This window comes from Thamnophis elegans, chromosome 4 (genome assembly GCF_009769535.1).
Source record: "Thamnophis elegans isolate rThaEle1 chromosome 4, rThaEle1.pri, whole genome shotgun sequence".
In the NCBI taxonomy this organism is placed as follows: domain Eukaryota; kingdom Metazoa; phylum Chordata; class Lepidosauria; order Squamata; family Colubridae; genus Thamnophis; species Thamnophis elegans.
Window position 1 is genome coordinate 77565139 of NC_045544.1, and position 22390 is coordinate 77587528.

The 22390-nt window shown below is 41.5% G+C and overlaps 2 protein-coding genes across 2 annotated transcripts in view; both read left to right on the forward strand.

Annotated features, from left to right (window-relative positions):
* Positions 1 to 3557, forward strand: part of LOC116506953 — a 70081-nt gene extending 66524 nt beyond the window's left edge. Inside the window, exon 31 of the mRNA XM_032214846.1 lies at positions 2519 to 3557. Within this exon, the coding sequence (XP_032070737.1) occupies positions 2519 to 2748 (230 nt within the window). The 3' untranslated portion in view covers positions 2749 to 3557. The remainder of the gene's footprint in view (positions 1 to 2518) is intronic.
* A 12196-nt stretch (positions 3558 to 15753) lies between these two features.
* SLC29A1 (solute carrier family 29 member 1 (Augustine blood group)) overlaps positions 15754 to 22390 on the forward strand; it is a 97932-nt gene continuing 91295 nt past the window's right edge. Inside the window, exon 1 of the mRNA XM_032215712.1 lies at positions 15754 to 15916. The gene's annotated coding sequence lies outside the window, so the exon portion shown is untranslated. The remainder of the gene's footprint in view (positions 15917 to 22390) is intronic.

Here is a 22390-nt window from a genome sequence, read left to right on the forward strand (position 1 = left end):
AGAGAACCAAAAGTAAATGGTATTTTTTTAAAGTCAGAAAAAGAAATACATTAAAAATATTGTTGATAAAATTGCAGATCTCTAGACCAGTAAATCCAGATCTATCTTAACTTGGTTGAGATGCATATACATGTCATTTCAGAATGACGATATGCTCAATCACTCAATTTTCAAGATATGCATTTGTCTCTGATAAAAGGAATCATGACTATTCCTGAATGGCAAAGGCATGCTTATACCTTGACAAATGTTTTCCAGAAGCAACTGTCAGAGGCAATTTTGGGGAAAAAAATGATTTTTGAAAACTGATTAATGGTAATGGAAGAGCAAAATGCTCATCAACAAGTGACTATCCTAAGTCTGAAGGAGGTGTCAGCAGGCCCAGATGGGAGACCAAATGCTCCCTGAAGTTCCTCAGAGGCCACATATTCATGCCTTTTTCATTGATCCCAGAGCTGAATTTGAATACTAGAAATACTCCAGATGTCAAGAAAAGAAGGCAGTAGTACCATATTTGTTGGCCTTTCCTGATGGGGGACAGTCTGCGATGGCTGAGAATTTTGGGTATAATGGTCCTCAAGCTATTAGTGAGAGCTCCAGGGCTAGGGAAGGCTCCAATAAAGGAGAATATTTTAGCATAGGGTTAAAACGAGAGGTCTTTGGCAGGGGTGGAATTCAAAAAATTTTAGCAACTGGTTCTCTGCCCAGTTGCTGGGTAGGTGTGGCCTATTCAGCCTCCTCCACCATGGCAGTGGGGATGTTTTCACCCTCCCCAGGCTCTGGAGGCTTCCTCAAGCCTCGGGGAGGGTGAAAATGGCATCCCCCAGGCTGTGGAGTCCTCCGGAGGCCAGAAATGGGCCCATTTCTGGACTTCCGGAACTTCCAGGAGACCCATTTTTTGCCTTTCCAGAACCTCCGTGTGGGCCCTACACTTACCTGCATCCAAAATGGTCCGTGTGGAGACTCCTGGGAGGGGGGGCAGTTCTTGCAACTACCAATTTGGTGAACTGTTGATGTAAAATTAGCATCCAGTTCACACGAACTGGTCTGAACCGGCTAAATCCTACTCCTGGTCCTTGGTGTTCTCTGAGCTTGGTTGTTTTCTTGCAGGCCTTTCATTACCCAAGCTAGGTAACATCATTAGTGTAGTGGAAAAGGCTGTTGTTTTCTCCTTATGATCCCAGCCAGCTGCTTCTCCCTCTTTAAGCTTCCTCACTCCATCCTTAACAGAACCTGGTCCTTGCCGTAATGAGAGGAAGAGTTGCTGTCTCCCTTCGCTCTGCTCTTTGGGCATTTGCTCTGAGCCAACATTTTACTATATTGCCACCTCCATCAATGTCATCCTACTGGGGCAGCCAAGACAATTTTCTTCCAAGTTGGCTTCACAACATTCATTGTGTCATCACAGAACTCCATAAGTTTTGAGGACAGGCTATTGGAGACACTTCTCATTCACTCAGTGTAAGTCTTGGCTGGTTTACCATCCGGACAAGAAATCTACCTAGTAGATTTCACAGGCAACCTTATCAGCCAAGCCAATCTTTCTAATCAGTTTCACTACCTCTGAAAATAAAACTACCCAGCTTGATTTTCTCTGATTATATCAGTGGTTCACACACAAGCCTTGCTTCACTCTGCCGCCCAGCCTCTACGATCAAGCAAGCCACTACATGTTCCCCCACAAACATATACCAGTCCTGCACTCAACCTGTTGGAAAAGACGCTTGACTTTAATGGGTGGGGCAGGGAAAGGTGATCTTTCCCACCCTCTTTCCAATCAGTTTGGAGGGAGCACTGATTGGTCCAACCTCTACTTCATCTATCAATGTCAAGGAGGGATTACATGTCCGAAATGCTTTAGAAAGGAAGTTGAAACAGTGCCACATGCAAGTATCCTCTGCTTTGTACCTGCTAGTAAAGAAGTGAGTACTGTATGTACGTGGGTGGGCTTCAAAAATTTCAGCAACAAGTTCTCTGCCCAGTTGCTGGGTGGGCGTGGCCATGCTGGGTGTAGACTAATCAGCCTCCGGAACCCCGGCAGGGGCGTTTTCACCTTCCCCAGGCTCCGGAGGCTTTCCTAGAGCCTATGGGAGGGCGAAAACTGCCTCCCCAGCCTCCAGAGTTCTTCCGGAGGCCAGAAACGGGCCTATTTCTCCCCTTCTGGAACTTCCAGGAGTCCTGTTTTCCTCCCTCCCCGAGCCTTCGCATGGGCCCTGCACTTACCTCGCATCCAAAACGGGCCGCGTGGAGACTCCTGAGAGGGGAGGGTGGGAGGGGCCAATCAGGGGTGGGATTTGGAGGTTCTCTGAACCGGCCATAACGTTAGCTTCGGGTTCTCCCGAACCCGGGCAAACCCGTAGCAGCCCACCCCTGAGTATGTATAATTTTTATAATCCATGGCCTGGAGATGAGGCACAGAGACTAAAATTGGAGTTACCAGATGATTTCACTGGTATTATAAAATTAAATTATAATAAAAAATTATAATAAAAGACACACACACCTCTCTCTCTTTCAGCTACATATCAGAAGATCACACCTTTATCGAAGTCTAAAGAACCCAACAACTACTCTGTTACTCTGTACATTGGTGAGCAGGCTCCAACCACTCCTCCCCGGCCGCGCTGCCACTCCTTCATAGCCACTCCGGTTGGAGCCCGAGAAATGGTAGGTGAGCAAAACCAAGGTGCTTCACCTAGCCAGAAGAACAAATCCGTCTTCAGGAAATTCTTTGGGAAGAAAGATTGAATTTTCAAGAAATGGGGACTGTGGTACTGAACGCTGGCAGAAAAATGTCCTTTGCTGGATGGGTTGAGGGTCCTGACTGGTCCAAGAGGTTCTGCTACTCTGCACCAGTCCTTGTCATCAAGGATTTCTTTCCCAAGAGGGCAGAAATCGAAGAAGAGGGGATGGGCTTTGCTCAGTGAAATACTCAGCTCTCTATTCACCCCAAAAGAAATCAGCTGACGGAGTGGAGGGACAGGCAGCGAAACAACAAGTACCTTCATTCATTTTGTGGCAGAATGCTATGTAATTTCAATTATTACGGGGTCTTTCTCTGCAATGGCAATATACCGCCTCTCTTTGACACAGATACAATCAGGTAGTACATTCCGAGACACAAATGTTATTAATACTATATTTGTATTCAGCTTGGGGATGGAGGAAGAAATTATGTTCCTTCAAGTCCTTCCTAACAAATCTGTGCATAATTCATGATGGGATCAAAAAGCAAAGCAGTTCTTAGATCCAATTATCCAAGCCATGGAATTTATCCAGGCTGAAGGCTGCCCAGCTTTTTCACCTGAACTGCTACTTTTTTGTGCCTTTAACCAGTCCAAAGACATTAGCCAGTAATCATTATGTGCTTGATGCAGAGAGAAGATTCATCTTTTCTTTTCTGTTTTTTATTGTTCTTCTTTATAAATTAAGCTGCTGTAAACACAGACACTCCAAAATAGGTCACAGCAAGATTTTTTTCTGATCAGTTGGCAACATTGAATGAGGCCCAAACAATACAACGGACGCCTGATCTTTTATAGGAAGGGGAAAAAAAACACAAAGCACTTACAACACCAATTTAGAATCGGCATATATATGAACTACTACACTGATGCTGATGAAAACCCCTGCAAGGTGGTTTCCCCCCCCCCCCCCAGATATTGAAGAGACCCATTTGCCTTTTACTGTTCAATGTGGAGTATGATGCCAAGAAGTTCCTTGTCACTTAGTTTTCCTTCCTTCAGCAACTTTTAAGGTTGGTTTAATAGCAAATTGCATCTCCTGGAGAAATATTAACACCGTATTAAAACACCAGTTAGTCTGTGTGCTTTCATTCAAAATGCATTAAGAGTTAACTGAGTTATGCTTTTAACAGCCAGGTTGCTACTGCACTTAAGATACCCAAACACAAGCTGCACTCCATTTAAAAGAATGAAAGTTATGGACAGACTCCCAGATGTATTTTGTAGTCCAAATGGCACTCTGTGCAATAACTTGAAATACAGTCCTTGCTAAAATCCAAGAGCAGGTAAAACACTCAGCATCTACTGGTTCTAAAATGTAAATTTGCTCAGATTACTGCAGAGATTTTCATTTGAAAATGAGAGCTCAGTGAAGACTTTTTTCACGCCTACTGATTCTTCTAAGGAAATGCCTTCTACTGTTGGCGGGGGTGGGTGGGGTGTTCAGACCAAACTAATCCCTCTAGGTTAATTCCTGGAATTAGTTGGCTTGGTTAAGTGTGCACAACAGAGTGTTAAAGCATGTCCTGCAAATTGGACCAATGGGCCTGCAAATCCAGATAACAGGGTTTCTATTTCTGTGGGTGGAAAAAGAATGCTGATTCAAGGAGAAAATCTGCTTATTACATCCCATGATCCAAACATGTGTATCTGCCTCCCCAAGACTGCACTTCAAATAATAGGGACTTGAATTGGGAATGAGAGATTCCATTTCTTTAACTCTCCCTTTTCTTTTGCACAATTCATTAGCACTATCTTTTATTTGTATCCTCTGTTTTGGCACAGACAAACGCATCATATGTTCAAATGAAACCAGTGAATACCAGACACCAAGAAAAATGGCCACAAATAACCATGCACTTATCGATACAGGTAGTCCTTCATTTACAACAGTTCATTTAGTGACTGTTCAAAGTTACAACGACACTGAAAAAAGTGACTTTTGACCGTTTTTCACACTTAAGACCATTGCAGCATCTCCATGGTCACGTGAACAAAATTCCGACGGTTGACAACTGGTTCATATTTATGATAGTTGCATTGTCCCTGCCGTCATGTGATCAACTTTTGCAACTTTCTGACAAAGTCAATAAGGAAGCACGACACACTTAAAAGCCATGTTTCCTATCTTAACAACTATCATGATTCACTTAAGAAATGTGATAAAGGTGGTAAAATGGAGCAAAATTTGCAGAACAAAGTCTCACTTAGCAACAGAAAATTTGGGCCCCATTGTGGTTGTTAGTCAAGGACTACCTGTATTTCAATTGTGAAACTCTGGTTCATTTAAAAAGCTAAAATGGCCCAGTCCCACAGCTTGTGTGTTAACAGGAATTAATAAACAAGAAATTGCAACCCCCAAATAGATCTCTGTTTCACAAGGACAGTTAATTGTGCTTGGTTATCCAGAACCTGCAAAGTTGTTAAGCCACACTTTTCACCTGTGGATTTTATTTTGTCACTAACCAAATAAAAACTATCATAATCACTTCTGAACATGGTCTAATCTAACTCTTGTGCTCATGCACTCCTTGCACTTTTGCCTTTTTACTAAAGAGTTTAAAAAAGTAAGCATCCCTATTGTTGGAAAAAAGAGCAGTCCCAAAGAAGATCTTGAATCCTAAGAATTCTGAGACCTCCACCTTTCACACTTCAAACAGAACAACTATCACAGAATTACAAGAGAACTGAAGTAACTGAGCTCAGAATTTACCACAGCTACGTATACACATACATACAGGGGTCGGATTCAGCCAGTTCGGACCGGATCAGATTTACATCTGGTTCGCTGAACTGGTTGTTGCAAGTATTGGTTGGCCCACCCCACCCCTCCCAGGAGTTTCCACATGGCCCATTTGTCATGCCCAGTAAGCGCAAAGCCCAAGCGGAGGCTCTGGGAGGGTGAAAAACAGGCCTCCCAGAAGTTCTGGAAGTCTGGAAATGGGCCTGTTTCCAGCCTCTGGAGGGCCTATGGAGCCCGGGGGAGATGGTTTTCGCCCACCCAGAGGCTCAAAGGAACCCTTGGAGCCTGGTGAGGGTGAAATCCCCCCCCCATGGTGCAGGAGGCCAAGTAGGCCATGCCCACAATGGCTACACCCACCCAGCAACCAGGCAGAGAACCGGTTGCTAACATTTTTCAATCCCACCCTTGTATACATACATCCATAGTAGATACTTAACTGGGTCACACCATGTACTAAATGGTTAGGTTAGACTCTGTTGGATGAACTCAACTATTGTGATTTGTTTACTAAACCCATGGCTAAACCAACTGATGAATTAATGCTGCCAATGAGTCCATTTTTTTAGAACAGCGAAACAAGCATGTCAAGCAAAGTAAATTGCTAAGATTGATGAATTAAGGCAGATAGAACAATATGTGAAGATTAAATATGAAAGCCTCAGATGAACAAGCCCTAAGCAACCATGTCAGCCTCGTTTACTTACGCTGGCAGTGACATCTTGTTCAGCTGCTCTCCCAAGATGAAAAGGCTGTGAAATGGTGTCGGAGGCATACTGCAAAGATACTAAAATTGGCCCTGGAAGTAGGATTCCTGCAGAACTGGATGCAGCTCAGTCTGGAAAGCTGGCATCTGAGCAGGTAGGGGATTACAATTTGGCCTTTCTGCCAAAAGATTATTTGAATTCTTCCTAGTATTAAATAAAGAAAAAAAAACTGCTCAGTCAGTAAATTCCTGGCTGCAAGCTGCTCTTTTGCCTGTAAAGAGGCAATACAGAAGTGTTACAGGTTCTTGTATGTACAAAACCATGATAGCAGTGCTAGGGTGGCTGGTAAAAAAAAATTCTGGTGCAGTCTGGATTTTTGATATATATAGCTCACTGCCATCTGCTTCCGTATGCAAATGAGGCTATACATTCTAGTACTTTGATATATACAACCCTATGCAGTCTCTACCTTATTCAAATTCGTACATTCTGCAGCTACCCAGAACACCAAAAAAAGGAAATAGATTGCCTATCCAATAATTTCCATGGAGACCCATGTAATTTTATCAAAAAGTACCTGACCACTCAACCCATTTCAATGCAACCAACACAAGATATGAAAAGGATAGCACTGCCATAGATCAAAAACATATCAGAAACAAATAGCAGACTATTACAACCCCATTTCATCACCATGGCGCACAAGGTTAAAGCCCACCAAAACCTCCCATCTTAAGGTTTAAATAAACCGAACACCCAATAGTCCAAGAAGAAAAAAATTACCTGCAGGGTAAGGACTGTAACAGTGACTGTGTGGTAAAGACAAGCAGAAAACTAACTAGCATATGCATGAATATCAACTAGAAATTAGAAGATACCATGGACATGCCTTAATCTCACAACACATGGACGGACACAACACAGCAGTTTCAACTGAGACATTGTGAGCATCCTAGACCAAACTAAATGCAAACATGCTAGGGAATTCCTGAAAGCTTGGCAAATCAGCCAACAATATAAAGATAAACCACATTTATACACCATTCAAAACAGACAATTAAAAAAAAACCTAAGAAGGAAACAAAAGACTAGAATACATCATTTCCAGCAACCAATACCTAGAGAAGCAGGGATTAACACCAGACAAACAATCAAGCAAAAAACAATACCTTAGTCAAGGTACTACCAAGGGGGGGGGGAATCATATCACCACCAATACTGGCAGAGCAAGCTACTGAATATAAAGAGAGCAAACCCCACACTCACTAGCACTGATGTTGTTATCTTTTTGAGTAACGAAATGTCTGTAAGTAAACAACCAAGCTCAGAGACCACCAAGGACTCCACAGTTTAACCCTGAGCCTACATATATTCTCTTCTATTGAGACTGCTTCCAAACCTGGCTTGCTCTTTTCTTTCTTTCTTTCTTTCTTTCTTTCTTTCTTTCTTTCTTCCTTTCTTTTCTTTCTTTCCTTCCTTCCTTCCTTCCTTCCTTTCTGAAATATCAAGAATCAAACTAGATTCTACCTGCAGATTATAAACCCCTCTTTGGATAGCTTTTCATATAAGTATCCTAAACTGGAATGAAAAAAACACATGTATGCTTGAATGTGTTAACACAGCCATTGCATGTCAGCGTTCCAAGTATCATGCAGAATTAAATCAGAGTCCAAGGCAAAACGATCCTTAAAGTTCTAATTTAATAAGTCAGACATCTTAGCACATCTGTGGAAATCCCAATTCTGAAAACTTCCTGGGATTCCACCCAGTTGAAAGTTCATGATCTTATCCCCACACACATAAATCCATCACATGGTCCAATCTTCTTCGGCCATGCTGGCATCTCCACCCAACTGGTTCCAGTCAGGTGCAGAGGTGTGGAGACAAAAGATGACCTTGGGCTTCTAGAAAAGAATGACAACAACACATTTCACAATTCTACTCCTTTCTATTCCCCCCTCCCAACTACTATACTAATAAAACAGCATAGTGAAATAATAGAAAGTGTGGCAAGCCAAAGATCCTAAAAGGAACATAACTACAGGCCTGACATTTCATTTATGGCTTTAGCTTTCAGAAACTGCTCTGAAGAAGGTAAGTGAAAGCAGACAAAGAGCAGCAATTCTTTTAAATTTTATTTTGTTCATTATTTCCCTCCTCCAAATCAAGTTTCTGGGGCACAATGAAAAAAATTCAAATGTAGATTTATGAGTTCAGCATTTCAAAACATACATTATGCTGTAGCTATACATGCCGGCATGACAAATTCCACAGGCATTTATTGTTATGTCTTTGAAAAAATGTTGCAGCTACATATTTACATGGACCATGACTTTGATTCTCAAAATTGTTCTGCTGGCTTAACTGGTTCTTCCAGGATTCTAAATTTCAAAAGAAAACACATCTACAGGTAATTCTTGACTTACAATCATTTGTTTAGTGACTGTCCTAAGTTACAACAAGGCTGAGAAATTGACTTAAAACTGATCCTTGCACTTATGACCGTAGCAGCATCTCTCTGGTCATGTGATTAAAATTCAGGAACTTTGTAACTGGTATTTATTTATGATGGTGATGTGATCATGCTTTTCAGGGTGCTTCCAACATGCTAAGTCAATGGGGAAACTGGATTTATTTAACAACAGTGGTGATACACTTAATGACCTTGACAAAATAATTTGTATAATCAGGCACACCTGTTTAACTACCAGACATTCCAATTATGGTTATAAATTGAGAACTACCTGCAAGCTTCATGTATAAAATCTTAGATTCAGTCCTAGCATCTATAATAAAACTATGATTACCAGCAAGGAAGAAACAAAACTTCTGATTCCAAGAAACTACAGCAAGGCACAAAAATTGCAGGATTCATCATTTTTGTGGAAGATTGTTGCTCCTTTTTTTTTTTGCCTTTCTTTTTATCTTGAGTACAAAGTTCATGTGAGAACTCTGGGTTATTACAGCATAGTAATCAAAGTGTCTGCTTAGTCTGGAAAATATTCTTCATTCAGTTCCTGGTTTTCAGACTCACACTGAAAAACTCCAAAAGGAAATGTTCAAGCAACTTCAAGATTGACAATTCTGATTCAGTGAACCGAAAATTTGATTCAGATCCTAAATAGTGGTTTTGTTATTTTTCTATAGTTTTACTTCTCCTTGTGCTTCCTAAAAATATTATAAGCTACACAGTACTTTAAATAAGGCCCACTTAGGGAAATAAAATAGGCTTCAACACAAACACCAAGTTTGCCACCATAGTGCTTGATTTTAGAAATAGAGGCAGTGCAAGGAGGCTTGCTTTCCCCACAGAGCATGTATAAATAGTCATGAGAAAAATCAGTTAGCTCTTTAAATTCTCCACAGCTCTATATTAGATTAACTTTAGTTTAGGGTAGTAGTTAAGGCACCAGGCTAGAACACAAGAGACTGAGTTCTAATCCTGTCTTGGACATGAAACCAGCCTAATGTTCTTGGGTCGGTCATTCCCTCTAAACCCCAAGAAGGCAATGACAAACTATTTATGAAATCTTGCCAAGAAAACTGCAGGGATTAGTCCAGGTAATTGTCAGGTGTCAACATTGGATCACACAAAATGTTATTAGCCATTAGAACTAGGAGATCAATGTTTTATCTGTCCAGTTAATAAAAAAGATTCTGAATAAACAGCAACCAACAATATATTGTATCATGTTATTGAACATCCTTTTCACTTGTTCATTTGTTGTAAAAAGTATATGAAGCTGTGAGACTAATTGGCTTTCCTAAGTTGAATCACTGTTATTTACAATCAATGAGGTGACAATCAGATGTACTGTATATTTGAGGGACCCTCACTTATTTAAAAAAATGTTAGTTGCCATCATTTGATTCTGTTCTTCATAACATTTCAGGAGGGAGCAAAGAAGCTCAGAGAAACAGCAGAGGATCTGCAAACTACTCTTGTGTTGTTGATGTTAGTTTTTATGAATCCATCATAAGAAATATACTGAAGAAGAGTGGCATGCAAGGAAGGCAAAAGGGAAGAAACTACAGCCTTTCAAAAAGCATATTGCTGTTTCTCGGGTTTGACAAGGACCACGTGGATGCAGAATGTTCTCTGGATTGATGAAGCTAAAGTGGAAGTTTCTGGCTTTCGTGAGGAATGTTCTGTTTGGAGAAAACAAAACTATAATCCAGCAAAACAACCTCATCCCAACTTTGTAACATGGCAGTGGGAGCAGTGCAATCATTTAGGGAGCATAAATTCTGCAATAGTTTGGAAAAATATCAGAGTTTTGACAGTTATCTGAAACTTAAATGAGTGTGGGTCAGGTAGCATGATTCAATACACACAAGTATTATATTTACAAGAAACTGGCTGAAGCAGAAGAATCTTTTGTTTTAAAATGGCTGGATCCATTCCAAGCCCTCCTTTTGATTCACATGAAATATTGTGGTAAGGTCTGAAGTTCCTCCAAAAATATCAATCCACTGAAGCAGTTTAGTAAAGATGATTGGACCAAATACCTCCAAGCTAATATTCAGGATTGATTAAAATGTATAGAAAACATTTGGTTGAAGTCCCTCTTGCTAAAGGATAACCCACTTGTTACAAATGTAAAGCTTCACATCCCTTTTCCATTAAAAACACTGGATGTTGGTTCATAAAGATATAGCACAACACCTATTTTGTGTGTTGTTTATTTTGCTAGCATCTACTTATTACCTGGATTTAGACAAAGCACAGATCAAATTTTACACATCTCTGTATACAAGAAGTACAGTGGTGAGATATAAAGTTCATGAACTTTTAAAGGGTGAACAAACTTTATCTCAATATGTGCAGGAGAAGACTTCTGATCCAATTCTCGGTAGCTCCAGATTCAGCAACCAAGGATACAAAAGATGCATAGGTCTACTTTTCCCACAGAGAATCTGTAGAGCTGCTGCCAAATGGAGCAATCAAACCGAAACTCCAAGCCTTTCAAGTTGTTTGATTACGGATAGGTATATTATCCTAAGTACCGTATTTTTCAGCATATAAGATGCACCTTTTCCCCTCAAAAAAGAGGCTGAAAATCTGGGTGCATCTTATACACTGAATACAGCATTTTTTGCCTCCTGAAACCCTGCCAAAATGGCTGTGCATTGCCTTTAGGAGGCTTCCAGAGTGCTCCTGGGGGGCTCGGGAGGGTAGAAATGAGAAATGGGACATTTTTTGCTCACTTTTCTCCCCCCCCCAGCCCCCAGGAGCACTCTACAAGCTCCCTAAAGACTATTCATGCCCTTTTTTGAAAAAAAAAAGGGGGGGGGGCTGTTTTTATGAGGTCTGCGGAGTGCAAAAGCTTTTTTTTTTAATTTGCCTCTTCAAAATCTTGGTGCGTCTTATACTCCGAAAAATACAGTAATCTCTCTTCTTTGCCAAAATGAGTTTGTGCTAGAATTCAGCCCTGGCATCTTTCAGTATCATCTGTGTGGACTGGAATATTTAATATAATCAAGAAATTATGCAAACTGCCTTTCCTTCCCCAGAATCTGTTTCCACATAGTGGGAATTAAGGAAAAAGTCTTCCAAAACATAAGGCATCTGGCCAGGCCTTGGACTTTGTTCATTCAATAGTATCATTCAAAGCTCTTGGCTCAAGTTCCTTTTTTGCCTGCCACTAGTGTTAAAAACTCATGTCCAAAAAATGTTTGCTCACTACAGCCACAATCAAATAGCACAATATATTTGCTGTAACATAGGTACATACATTCACAACCATCAATAGCCCTAAGCTATTCAGCAGGAAAAGAGTGAGACAGACAAAATAAGTGGGTGTAATCAACTATTGTGTGAAACTGATTGGTAGGCAGAAAATCTTTTGGTGGGCAAAAAAGGAAGAAGAACCAAGTTCTAACCTCCAGAATCAAATTCCTTTTAATCAGGAAGCCTGTAAAGTGTTATTTTCTGTTCCTAAAAACTGAGAGGTCAACGATCCCAAGTAAGCTCTTTTTACCCAGAAATAAACTACAAATCTAGAATACAGCAGGAGGGGAAGTTGGCCTCTTTGATCAGAGTTTGCTGCTAGCTTTCCTCTAATTTATTATCTTAGTCTGAGGCAGAAGCTGCCACAGAACATAGTGTTGACAGATCTTCTCCAGAATGATCATTTTTTGACCTGGCCCTTCAGGTTTTCCAATGGTGCCACATCATATTTGAACAGATCTACCTTGCTGGTTTTCCCATTTGCAATGTATGGCTGTGAAAGATGGACCATAAGAAAGGCTGACTGCCAAAGAATTGAGGTCTTGAACTATAGTGCTGGAAAAGACTCCTGTGAGTCCCTTGGACTGCAAGACGATCAAACCGGTCAATCCTAGAGGAGATCAACCCTGGCTGCTCTTTAGAAAGCCAGATCCTGAAGATGAAACTCAAATACTTTGGCTACCTAATGAGAAGGAAGGATTCACTGGAGAAGAGCCTATTGCCAGGAAAGATTGAGGGCAAAAGAAGAAGGGGATGATAGAGAATGAGGTGGCTGGATGAAGTCACTGAAGCAGTCATGTGAGCTTAAATGGACTCCAGAAGATGGTAGAGGACAGGAAGGCCTGGAGGAACGTTGTCCAGGAGGTCGCGATGGGTTGGACATGACTTTGCAATTAACAACTAACAACAACCTTGCTGCTAGCCATTCTTTTTTTTCTTTCCCTCTTTCCCAGCACGTCTCAAGAAAACTAAGTCTTAAATATGTCCAAAATATAATAATGTGAGGCTGGTCATTTGTAAATCATGGGAACACTCTAGCTTGACTTTTCCAAAGATCCATTTGTTTGTTTGTTTTAGCTATCTATAGTATTCTCATGACTCTTTTCCAACACCAATATTCAAAAAAATATTAATCTGCCTCTTTATACAACTTTTGCTTTAATAAAGTGGTGCAGGGAAAATCTGAGTTTAGTTTAGGGACAGCTTAGTGTTTCACCTAATGGTAGCATTTGGCATAAATAATGTATCTACCTGTTGCTGGATCCAGAGCACATTTTAATTCCCCTTGAGGTCAATTTTCCAAATACTGATTGGAGTTGAATACAGAAAAATCCCTTTAATTTATTGGCTAATTTATTATAAAGCTATAGAATAGAATAGAATAGAATAGAGCTGGAAGGGACCTTGGAGGTCTTATAGTCCAGCCCCCTTCTCAAGCAGGAGAACCTACACTATTTCACCATTTAAGTTAATGGCACAATGTTAATTTTTAAGCTGCCTGTTTGTTCGTTGTATTACAGATGGTGTGAGCATATTCAATACTGGTGCCCAAATGAGAAAACGTAAAAATCACTATCTTCTGCCACTCTTAAGGATTATTTACGCCAGAATAAATTTTTTTGAAGGGCAGCTAGAAGCAGCAAGCAATTGTGGGCCCTGTAGTCCAAAATACGTGCAGTGTCTTAAGTTGTTCGCTCCTGGTTTCAAATGCCCAGGAAGTTAAGAAGACGGGGCTGGATGGGAAGGCAACCTGCACGTGCTCAGGGAACTACACTCCCGCCCTCCCGTCAGTGTCCTGGCGCCGATTCCTGTCTCTGAAGATGGTTCGGGGAGCGCCAGTCTCCTGAGAGCACTAGGACCTGGTGATCGCCCTCAGCCGCTACAAATCTTTAGCAGGCAGCCGGGAGTCTTTTTTTGGGACCTGGAAGAGAGCGGCGAAGGGAAAGCGAGCAGCGAGGTTTTGAGCGGAGAAAACGCTGGGGCTCAGCGGTGGAGATCCGGGAGAGGAGGACCTGCAGCCACATGTAAGGAAGCGGACAACTCTGCTTCCGTCTTTCTTTCTTCGCGGGGAGGGAAGCGGATTCCTTTTAAATCCTTAGATCCTTCCGCCCCCCCGCCCCCCCACGGGCTCGATTCGGTGCTGACTGCAGGGATGGCGGGCACGTTTTCGCTGACCAGCAGCAGTTCTCATTTGCCCCGTAAAGAGGGCCAGTTCCAAGGTAGAGCTTAGTCCTGGGGCATTGCCTTCCTTGGCACACGTTCTTCCCTCTGGAAAGTCATCTGCCCCGAGAGGAGTGGCCTGCACGTGCTTCGGCACAAGCGCTTGGAGGCGGAGCCGCTTAGCAAAGGAGCCTGCAGTTGGTGCCCTCTGTCCCCGCTTGCACAGTTGGTGCGTCTGGGTTCCTTGTATTTGGGGAAATTTAGCTATGGTCTGTTTATATACAGGTGGTCCTCGATTTGCAACGGTTGTTTAGTGACTAATGTTACAAGAGTAGGCGGAAATGACTTACGACCGTTTTTCACACTTACGACCATTGCAACATTCCCCATGGTCAAAATGCAGATGTTTGGCAACGGGTTCATATTTATGACAGCTGCAGTGCTCTGTGGACATGTGATCATCTTTTGCAACCTTCTGACAAAGGGGAAGCCAGATTCACTTAATAACCGTGTTACTAATTGTAACAACTGCAGTGATTCACTTAACAGCTGTGGCAAGAAATGCTGTAAAATGGGGCAAAACTCACTTAACAAATGTCTCACTTAGCAACAGAAATACTGGGGTCAATTGAGGCCCTAAGTGAAGGAGTACCTGTATTGGAATTCGAAGCTGGTCTGTAAGGTAGTGTATTTGTTTGATGCAACCTAGGTTTAGGGATTAGCAGATAATGTGAAGGCAGCCTCTCAGTTATCTTAGATTTCCCAGCCTTTCCTGAGGTGAGGAAGGTGTGTCTGCGTGGCTGCTTTGGACCTTACTACTTGCTTATGGTCGAATCCTAGGTGTTATGTCTTGTTGGGTCTTCTAGTTTTGTTGTTAGTTGCAAAGTCGTGTCTGACCCATTGCGACCCCATGGACAACGTTCCTCCAGGCCTTCCTGTTCTCCACCATCACCCGATGGCCATTTAAGCTCACACCTACTGCTTCAGTGACTCCATCCAGCCACCTCATTCTCTGTCGTCCCCTTCTTCTTTTGCCCTCAATCTTTCCTGGCAATAGGCTCTTCTCCAGTGGGTCCTTCCTTCCCATGTCTTCTAGTTAATGGTAATAATAATAATGGCCAGGCTGAGTGAGGATGATGGGTGTTAAAATGCAAATAGCTTGTGGAAGAAACCAAGTTGGAAAGGCAAGGAGGATTTGTTCTTGACCTTTAGCAAATAAATAAATAAATTGCAAAATTTCCACTCCCATGCTTAGCTTTAGAAGGTATTCTCTGCTGCCATACAAAAAATTGTACACAGCACTCTGTATACCAGTTGATAGTGATGATTTTTTTCAACTTGTATGCTATCCAGTTCTCGGGAACAAGTTGACCTGTTGCTCTGGACAACACAGGATGCCAGCAAATGAGAGAATTATACTGCTAGGCGTAGCATGTTTCAGCCCATAACCATCTGTGGCGTAAGGTCCAAAGGAACTGTTGATAAGTTGGCCTGATCACACATTTTAATATTGATTAAAAAGTGGACCTTTGCATGTAAGTTTGGCTGTGGTTTTCTCCTGCCTGTGTTTTGAATGAATCTTTTTGCTGAGTCAAAACAAGATTAGAATGTGTTTGAATATCAGGTCAAGCAGGGACGGGAACCCTGGTTTGTGTTGTCCTTGGTGTTTACTACCCTGCTCAGAATATCTGACTCCAGTTTCTCAAGGTTACAGGCTTGTGAAGTACACAGCAAAGGCTCCTTTTCTTTCATTGCTTCCAGAGCAGCCCTCCTCCAAATTCAAACCGGTTTTGGATTGGAAGATCAATGGTGGTAAATATCCATCTAGAGGTGAGAGCATGTTGCATTTGTTGATTGGGGCAGGAAATTCAGAGCCTGGGAGAAGCTGCTTGTGATGCAAATAAGTATATATTTTGGAAAGTGTGAGTGTGGCAGAATGCTCTTTAGATCTCTTCACGTATCATATGTTGAAAGGCATCCTCTTCACCTTCATGCTGCTTTTCCTTTAAAAAAAAAACCTTAGACACTTCAACAACCACAACAAAGAATTTGCCACTATTAGCTCTTGAAAGGCTCCAGACTGCAAGGAAAGCGCAGAAGCTGGTTTTCTACATGACCTTGGAACAGTCTTTGATAATTTTCTCAGCCTCATCTTGCACTTGCTACAGCAGGCAACTGGATTGGGAGGTACATAAAGGAAATATCTTTGTTCAGCTCTGTTTGAAAAAATGTAGGGATTTGCTTTCTGCTGAAAAGTTCTATGAGTCCCCGTTTCCATTTTATTTTTGTTAGGAGACCTCCCTTAAGAAATTTGAGAAATTTATGAAAACTCAAAGTGGGGAGTGAAGGGGGACAGTAATCAGAACAATCTTTTGTGAAAGCGTGTCTGTTTTTACTTATGAAGTTTAAGTAGCCAGAATTCAAAATTACATAACTAATACCTCTCTTTTATTCATGATAACTATTAGATCTAACTTGAAAACTTTCTGATTTTTTTAATGCTAAGCATAATCAATAACAACCCTATTTTGTTATTGGGCTAGATTAATGAATATACACACATATAATATTTTAAGCCAGATGCGACAAAATGCCAGATGGGAGAAAATAAAAACAGGAGTGTTTGCTTCTGTTGTATTATTTGTTATTAATACTTCCCTTTTTATTTTATACTGCTTTTTTTTCTCCTGAAAGCCCAGCCTCTACCAAAAAAAACCGCTATAAAAATAAATATCGACAAAACAGGTTTCCATAGAACAAAACAAAAGGAGAAACGAGAACTACAATATTTTTAGAACAGAGTTGATTGTTCTAGCTGTGGGGCTTTTTTTGGTACAGTGATGATGGATGCCCATGTTAACCATCAATTTGATGATTTCATACAGAGTAGCAGACTTATTATATTATAAATGTATGTGGCAGTTCTTCAAAAGAAATCAGAATTCAGTTGTACAGGATGAGGGAGGCTTGCTTTGTTTAATAATGCTTGTAAAACGTCTGCTAATAATGGCTGATTGCAAATTGAATATGCGTCAGCTGCATGATGTAGCTGACAAAAATACAAAAGATATACAGCAATCTGTATTAACAAATATAGTTTCCAAATCATAGGATGGAACGGTAATAATTCCACTTTAGGTATTGGGTTCATAGCTGGGACTATATTTTAAGAAGGATTCAGACCAAGTGTCACTGAATCAAAGAAGAGTAACTCCTCTGAAAGGAGAATTGGGAATTGTCAGCCTTGAGAAGATTAAGGAGATATGTGATAGACCTCTTCAAATGAACAGGGGTGTCAAACCCATCATCATGGTGGTGTCACATGCCTTTTTCCCCTTTGCTAAACTGGGCGTGGACATGGCCAACACATAACACACCCGGTCCGTGGGCAGGGAATTTGACAGCCCTGGACTAAAAGATCTCCAAGGTCCCTTCCAACTCTTCTTTTCTATTCCATGCCATTCTTTATCTGGAAGGATGACACTCAGAAGATCAAGATCTATTTTCCACTATTCCAGAGCTAGGGCACTAAAATATGGTTTCTTATTAGAAAAAGACAAATGTTGATTTAATAAGGGAACTAACATAGTCCTTACTTTTAGGCTACTTTCCCCTTTACCAGATATATTCCAATGGACACCAGAAAACCATCTATTGGACATGCTTTAATTGGATTTCTGAAGCAAGTGGGGATTCCCCAGCTCAAACGGTCCCATTCAGTTCTATGATTTTGTGGAAGAAAGCGGGTTATAGGGAAGAAAACCTTTGGAACAAAGACTAGATGAGTGACTGATGCATGCAAGAGGGTTATTCTTTACTTCCCAATATATCCTTACTATTACCTGCAGCTGAAGCGCTGATGTGGTTGTCATAATAGAATACTGATGCCCCCCTCTACATGCCTTCCTCAGTAGGTCTTTTCCAACCTTATTTTAAAAAATAAACTGTTCTCAGATTACTGCAGCAAGCCATTCATTTTTAAGAGTGCCATTACAAGTAATTCTTGTAAACAACCATTTGTACAACCATTTGTTTAGTGATCATTTGAAATTACAACACACTGAAAAAAGTGAGCATTGCAGCATCCCCAGGGTCATGTGATCAAAATTCTTGTTTGGCAACTGACTCATCTTTATGATATGATAGTGGCAGTGTCCCAGGGTAATAGGATCATCTTTTGTGACCTGACAAAGTCAGTGGAGAAGCCAAAATCATTTAACAGCTGTGTTTACTAACTTGACAAAGCAGTGATTCACTTAACAATTGTGGCAAGAAAGGTCGTAAAATGGGACAAATCTCACTTAACAGCAGTCTCACTTAGCAATGGAAATTTTGGGCTCAGTTGTGGTTGTAAGTCGAGGACAGTGGTGGGAGGCAGGCGGTACGCCCCGGTACAGGCGTACCAGAGCCAGCCCGGAGCACTGGATACCATTCCAGTACAGTGATCCTTACCGTGTTTTAAAGCTGTTGGCGCTTCCATGCACACACATGGCGCATACGGCACCTGCATGATGTTCTGCTGAGCAGCTGGAGCGTCATGGAGGCTTGCAGAAGCGTCGTTTCCAGCTACAACGCATGCACGCGCCATACACGTACATGTGGGTGACGCCGGGGCTGTTCCAACCATATAGGTTGGAACGGAATCCAGAACCCACCACTGGTCGAGGACTACCTGTATTATCGACACCTGGTTATTCATGCAAGGTTATTTATTTCTGAAGGTGTGATGCCACTTTGTGAGGCTAAAACATCCTGAATTATCACCTGTGGCTGCCGTACTCTATGAGATTGTAAACGTCTGACCATAATGGGGTGTATATTTCCTGCATGTTGGCCAAAATTCCTAGCAATAAACTCTCTATGAGCTCTTCTTCTACTAACAGAATAATTCGAAGGCTCTTAGTTGAACAGGAATGTCCAGGGGGAACAATTGGGTTTATGGATGGAATTTATATTTTCATTCTTGTTCTCTTTCTTCTAATGTTTATTGTTAGATTCTTCTGGGTTTTTCCCTCCCAAATGTGAGGCTATAATGATAATATTTGACTTTTAGCAGCCCTGTAACATAACCCATTGTGTTTTTTCCTTGTCATTATATGGGAGAGCAGCAATTTCTCCTTGGAGTGATAGGAGGACCTCCTATCTCCAAAGGATGCTGCAAAGTTTTTGTATTGTTTCTTCTGAAGTTGTGGCTTAGCCATTCATGCCACTGCAAGCATAAGCTTGGATAGGCCCCGCCCTCAAATCTTACTAGATGTTTGTTTTTATGAGAGAATGACTTTCTCACATTGTGCTAAAGTGTTAAGGTGGAATGCCATATTTTAACACTATAATTTGATTTCTGGCATAACGATATTGTGGTGAGCTCTAGCCGTGCCACATTTAACTCTAGAGTACAGTAGCAAAAGTGCATGCATGATGTGTTGTAAGCAGAAGCAGTGAGAATGGATAGTGTGCTTAAATATTCTATGTCAGTTCCAGCAAATATGTAAGATTAGAACCTCAGCTCCCAAATTTCCAACACTGCTCAGCCTTTGAGAATTATAATTCCAGACTTCTGGAAAGCAGCATAGTAGAAAAGGGTGGATAGGCTAAGAATTTCCCATTGTTGCTGGGTTCATCAAGTATTGGAAATTATTTAATCCTATAAACCACTATATCTAATTCCTCAAGAGCCTCATGTGATTTCCTGATCTTCGCTTGGTCTAAGCATAGTTCCTTTCTCTATCCATACTTTGCCTGTATATTAATATGATCTGTTCCCCATAGTTAGTGTCAGAGCTCTAGTTTGTTCCTGCTGAAGAGTATCCTCTTTTATTTCCATTAATTAAAGTCAGAAAGCTCCTGGCTATAAATTAGCCAGATGTCTCAGATGTCAGCATAACTTAGTTCCATTAAATAATACCTTTGGAAGACTTATCAGCTGTCACTGCTGCCTGTAGATCCCAGTGAAACAAGTCATGATAATACTGGTTCAAAAGTTGAAATAACCTTTTTGTTGATTTCTGTAAACACAGCAGCATAGCACATTTTGTAATTGAGCAACTGTTGCATCCTAAGCAGTTAAGGTCATCCAGAGCAATGATGACGTTCTTTTTAAGGCCTGTTGAGTCTTGAGCCAGTTATGTAGATTACAAAGACCAGTAGCAGATCAGGTGTGGTTAGGGCCAGGTGAGCAAGTTTTGAAGGCTGATTGAGGTTTGCACTGGGACTTTCAGTGACACTTTGAAGGATGGGTCATCATTCTTTTGGACCTCAGGGACCACTAAATTCATAATTTTAAATCCTGCGGACCACTAATATGATCTACCTAATGACCGGCTGGGTGGGTGTGGCTAGGTGGTCATGTGATTGGGTGGGCATGGTCACTCACATCAAGGGGCGCCTCGCCTGCCCGCCTGGACTCCTTAAGGCCCCAACAGGAAGCAGTTGTTGGAGCTAAGCAGCCACCATTAGAAAGAGTTGGCAAAACAGCTGGCTCAGTTCAACTTGGATCTGACCAAGAAGGAGGCTCAGCAGAAGCACCTCACAGAGAACTATGAGCATAGGCTTTCCAAGCAGAGGGAAGACCTGCGGAAGTGCAAGGCCAGGTACCGGCACCTGGAAACTCAGCGGGCTGAGATGGCCAGCTAGTTCCAGGCCATGATGAAGTCTCACTGGAACAAAGCCCTCCGGCTCTTCGCCACCAGCGGCACTTCCATATAACCTTCACCCAAAGCACCGCACCAGGAGGTTTAAGAAGACCCCAAGTTGGAATTTCTGCCCCCCTCCAACCTGCACAAAAAGACCCAGAAGGAGGAGACACTCTGCAGCAACACAAACATTCATTGCATGTATCCGGCCCAGGGGCCATATAGTTTGAGGACCCCTGATTTAGTGCAATGTAAAAAAATGCAAATAATTTTTCTGTTTTATATAATTTTTATTAAACATTATTACCTTTAAAAAACAGAAAGAAAAATACAACAACATAAGAAAGACAAATCATACATAACAATATAAAGTAAATATACAGCCTTTTGTATCGGCATTCATTAGTTATACTTTTTTTTTAAGCGTAAAACATACAGATACAGTTTTAAACATACAACCCCCCCCCCCCCCCCCGCGGTGACAGTCATTCACAGCCCAACTTTTTCTTTCCTTCCTCATTGTTAGGTCTCTAAGCCACATCTTCTCATTGCAAAGTTCAGGGATCTATTACAATACCCATGTTAACTTTCCCCATTTTAAGTCCCTGCTGTTCTCCTTGTCACCCACATATACCATAGGTTCCAGCTAAGATAATGTTCCGTTTCTCCTTTGTCCCTCAGCCAACCCGTCATTCTGTCCATTTCTGCACATTCATAGATCTTTTTAATTATAGCATCTTCCGACAGTATGGTAGTGGATTTCCAAAATTGTGCATAAGTTATTCTTGCGACCTCAATTATATGTAGGCTCAAATGCCATATTGAACTGCTTATGTTTTCTGGTTTAATGCTTAGTAGAAGGTTCTCGGGTCTCCATTCCATGTTTGCCCCGGTAACCTCTTTTAACCATTTTTTAATCCTTTTCCAATATTTCGTGGCCCCAGTACAGGACCACCAAATATGGTAGAATGTGCCATCCTTTCTTCCACATTTCCAACACAACGGAGATAACCCAGGGAACATCTTGGCTAACCTTGTTGGGGGGAAGTGCCACCTATAAACCATCTTGTATATGTTTTCTTTGAATGCTGTAGATGTTGTAAGTTTAATGGTCTTACTCCATAGATCCCGCCATTTGCCCATTTCAATTTCATAGCCAAGGTTTCTCTCCCATGCTATTAGAAGGCTTTTGTCCATCTCTTCATTAGCATCTTGGCAGGTCAAAAATTGGTAAATCTTCGATAACATTTTCTTGTCTCCACCAAACAAGATCTTATCTAGCCCCTGAGGGTTTGGGTAGATCCCAAAACGTGCCTTATCACTTTTAAACCTGTTTCTAACCTGTAAATATTCCCACCATTCCAAATTCCTGCCCTGCTGCTCTAATTCCATCTTTGTTTTCATGTTGCCATCTTCTGCCATGATGTCTTTATATGTTATGTTTCTTGTCCAATTAAATACACTGGGATGCGTTAAGGCCTCTAATGGTGCCAACCAGCACGGAACCCTAAGATAGTATTTTTTCCTCATCTTTTCCCAGACCCCCATCAAAATCTTCCGAATATAATGTCCCATGAAGTACCTATGGGGGGTGTCTCTTTCTTGCCAGAGGGAGGCATGCCATCCCTGGGGGAGGTCATGTCCCTCTATAGCCAATAGGCGCCTTCTACTCAACA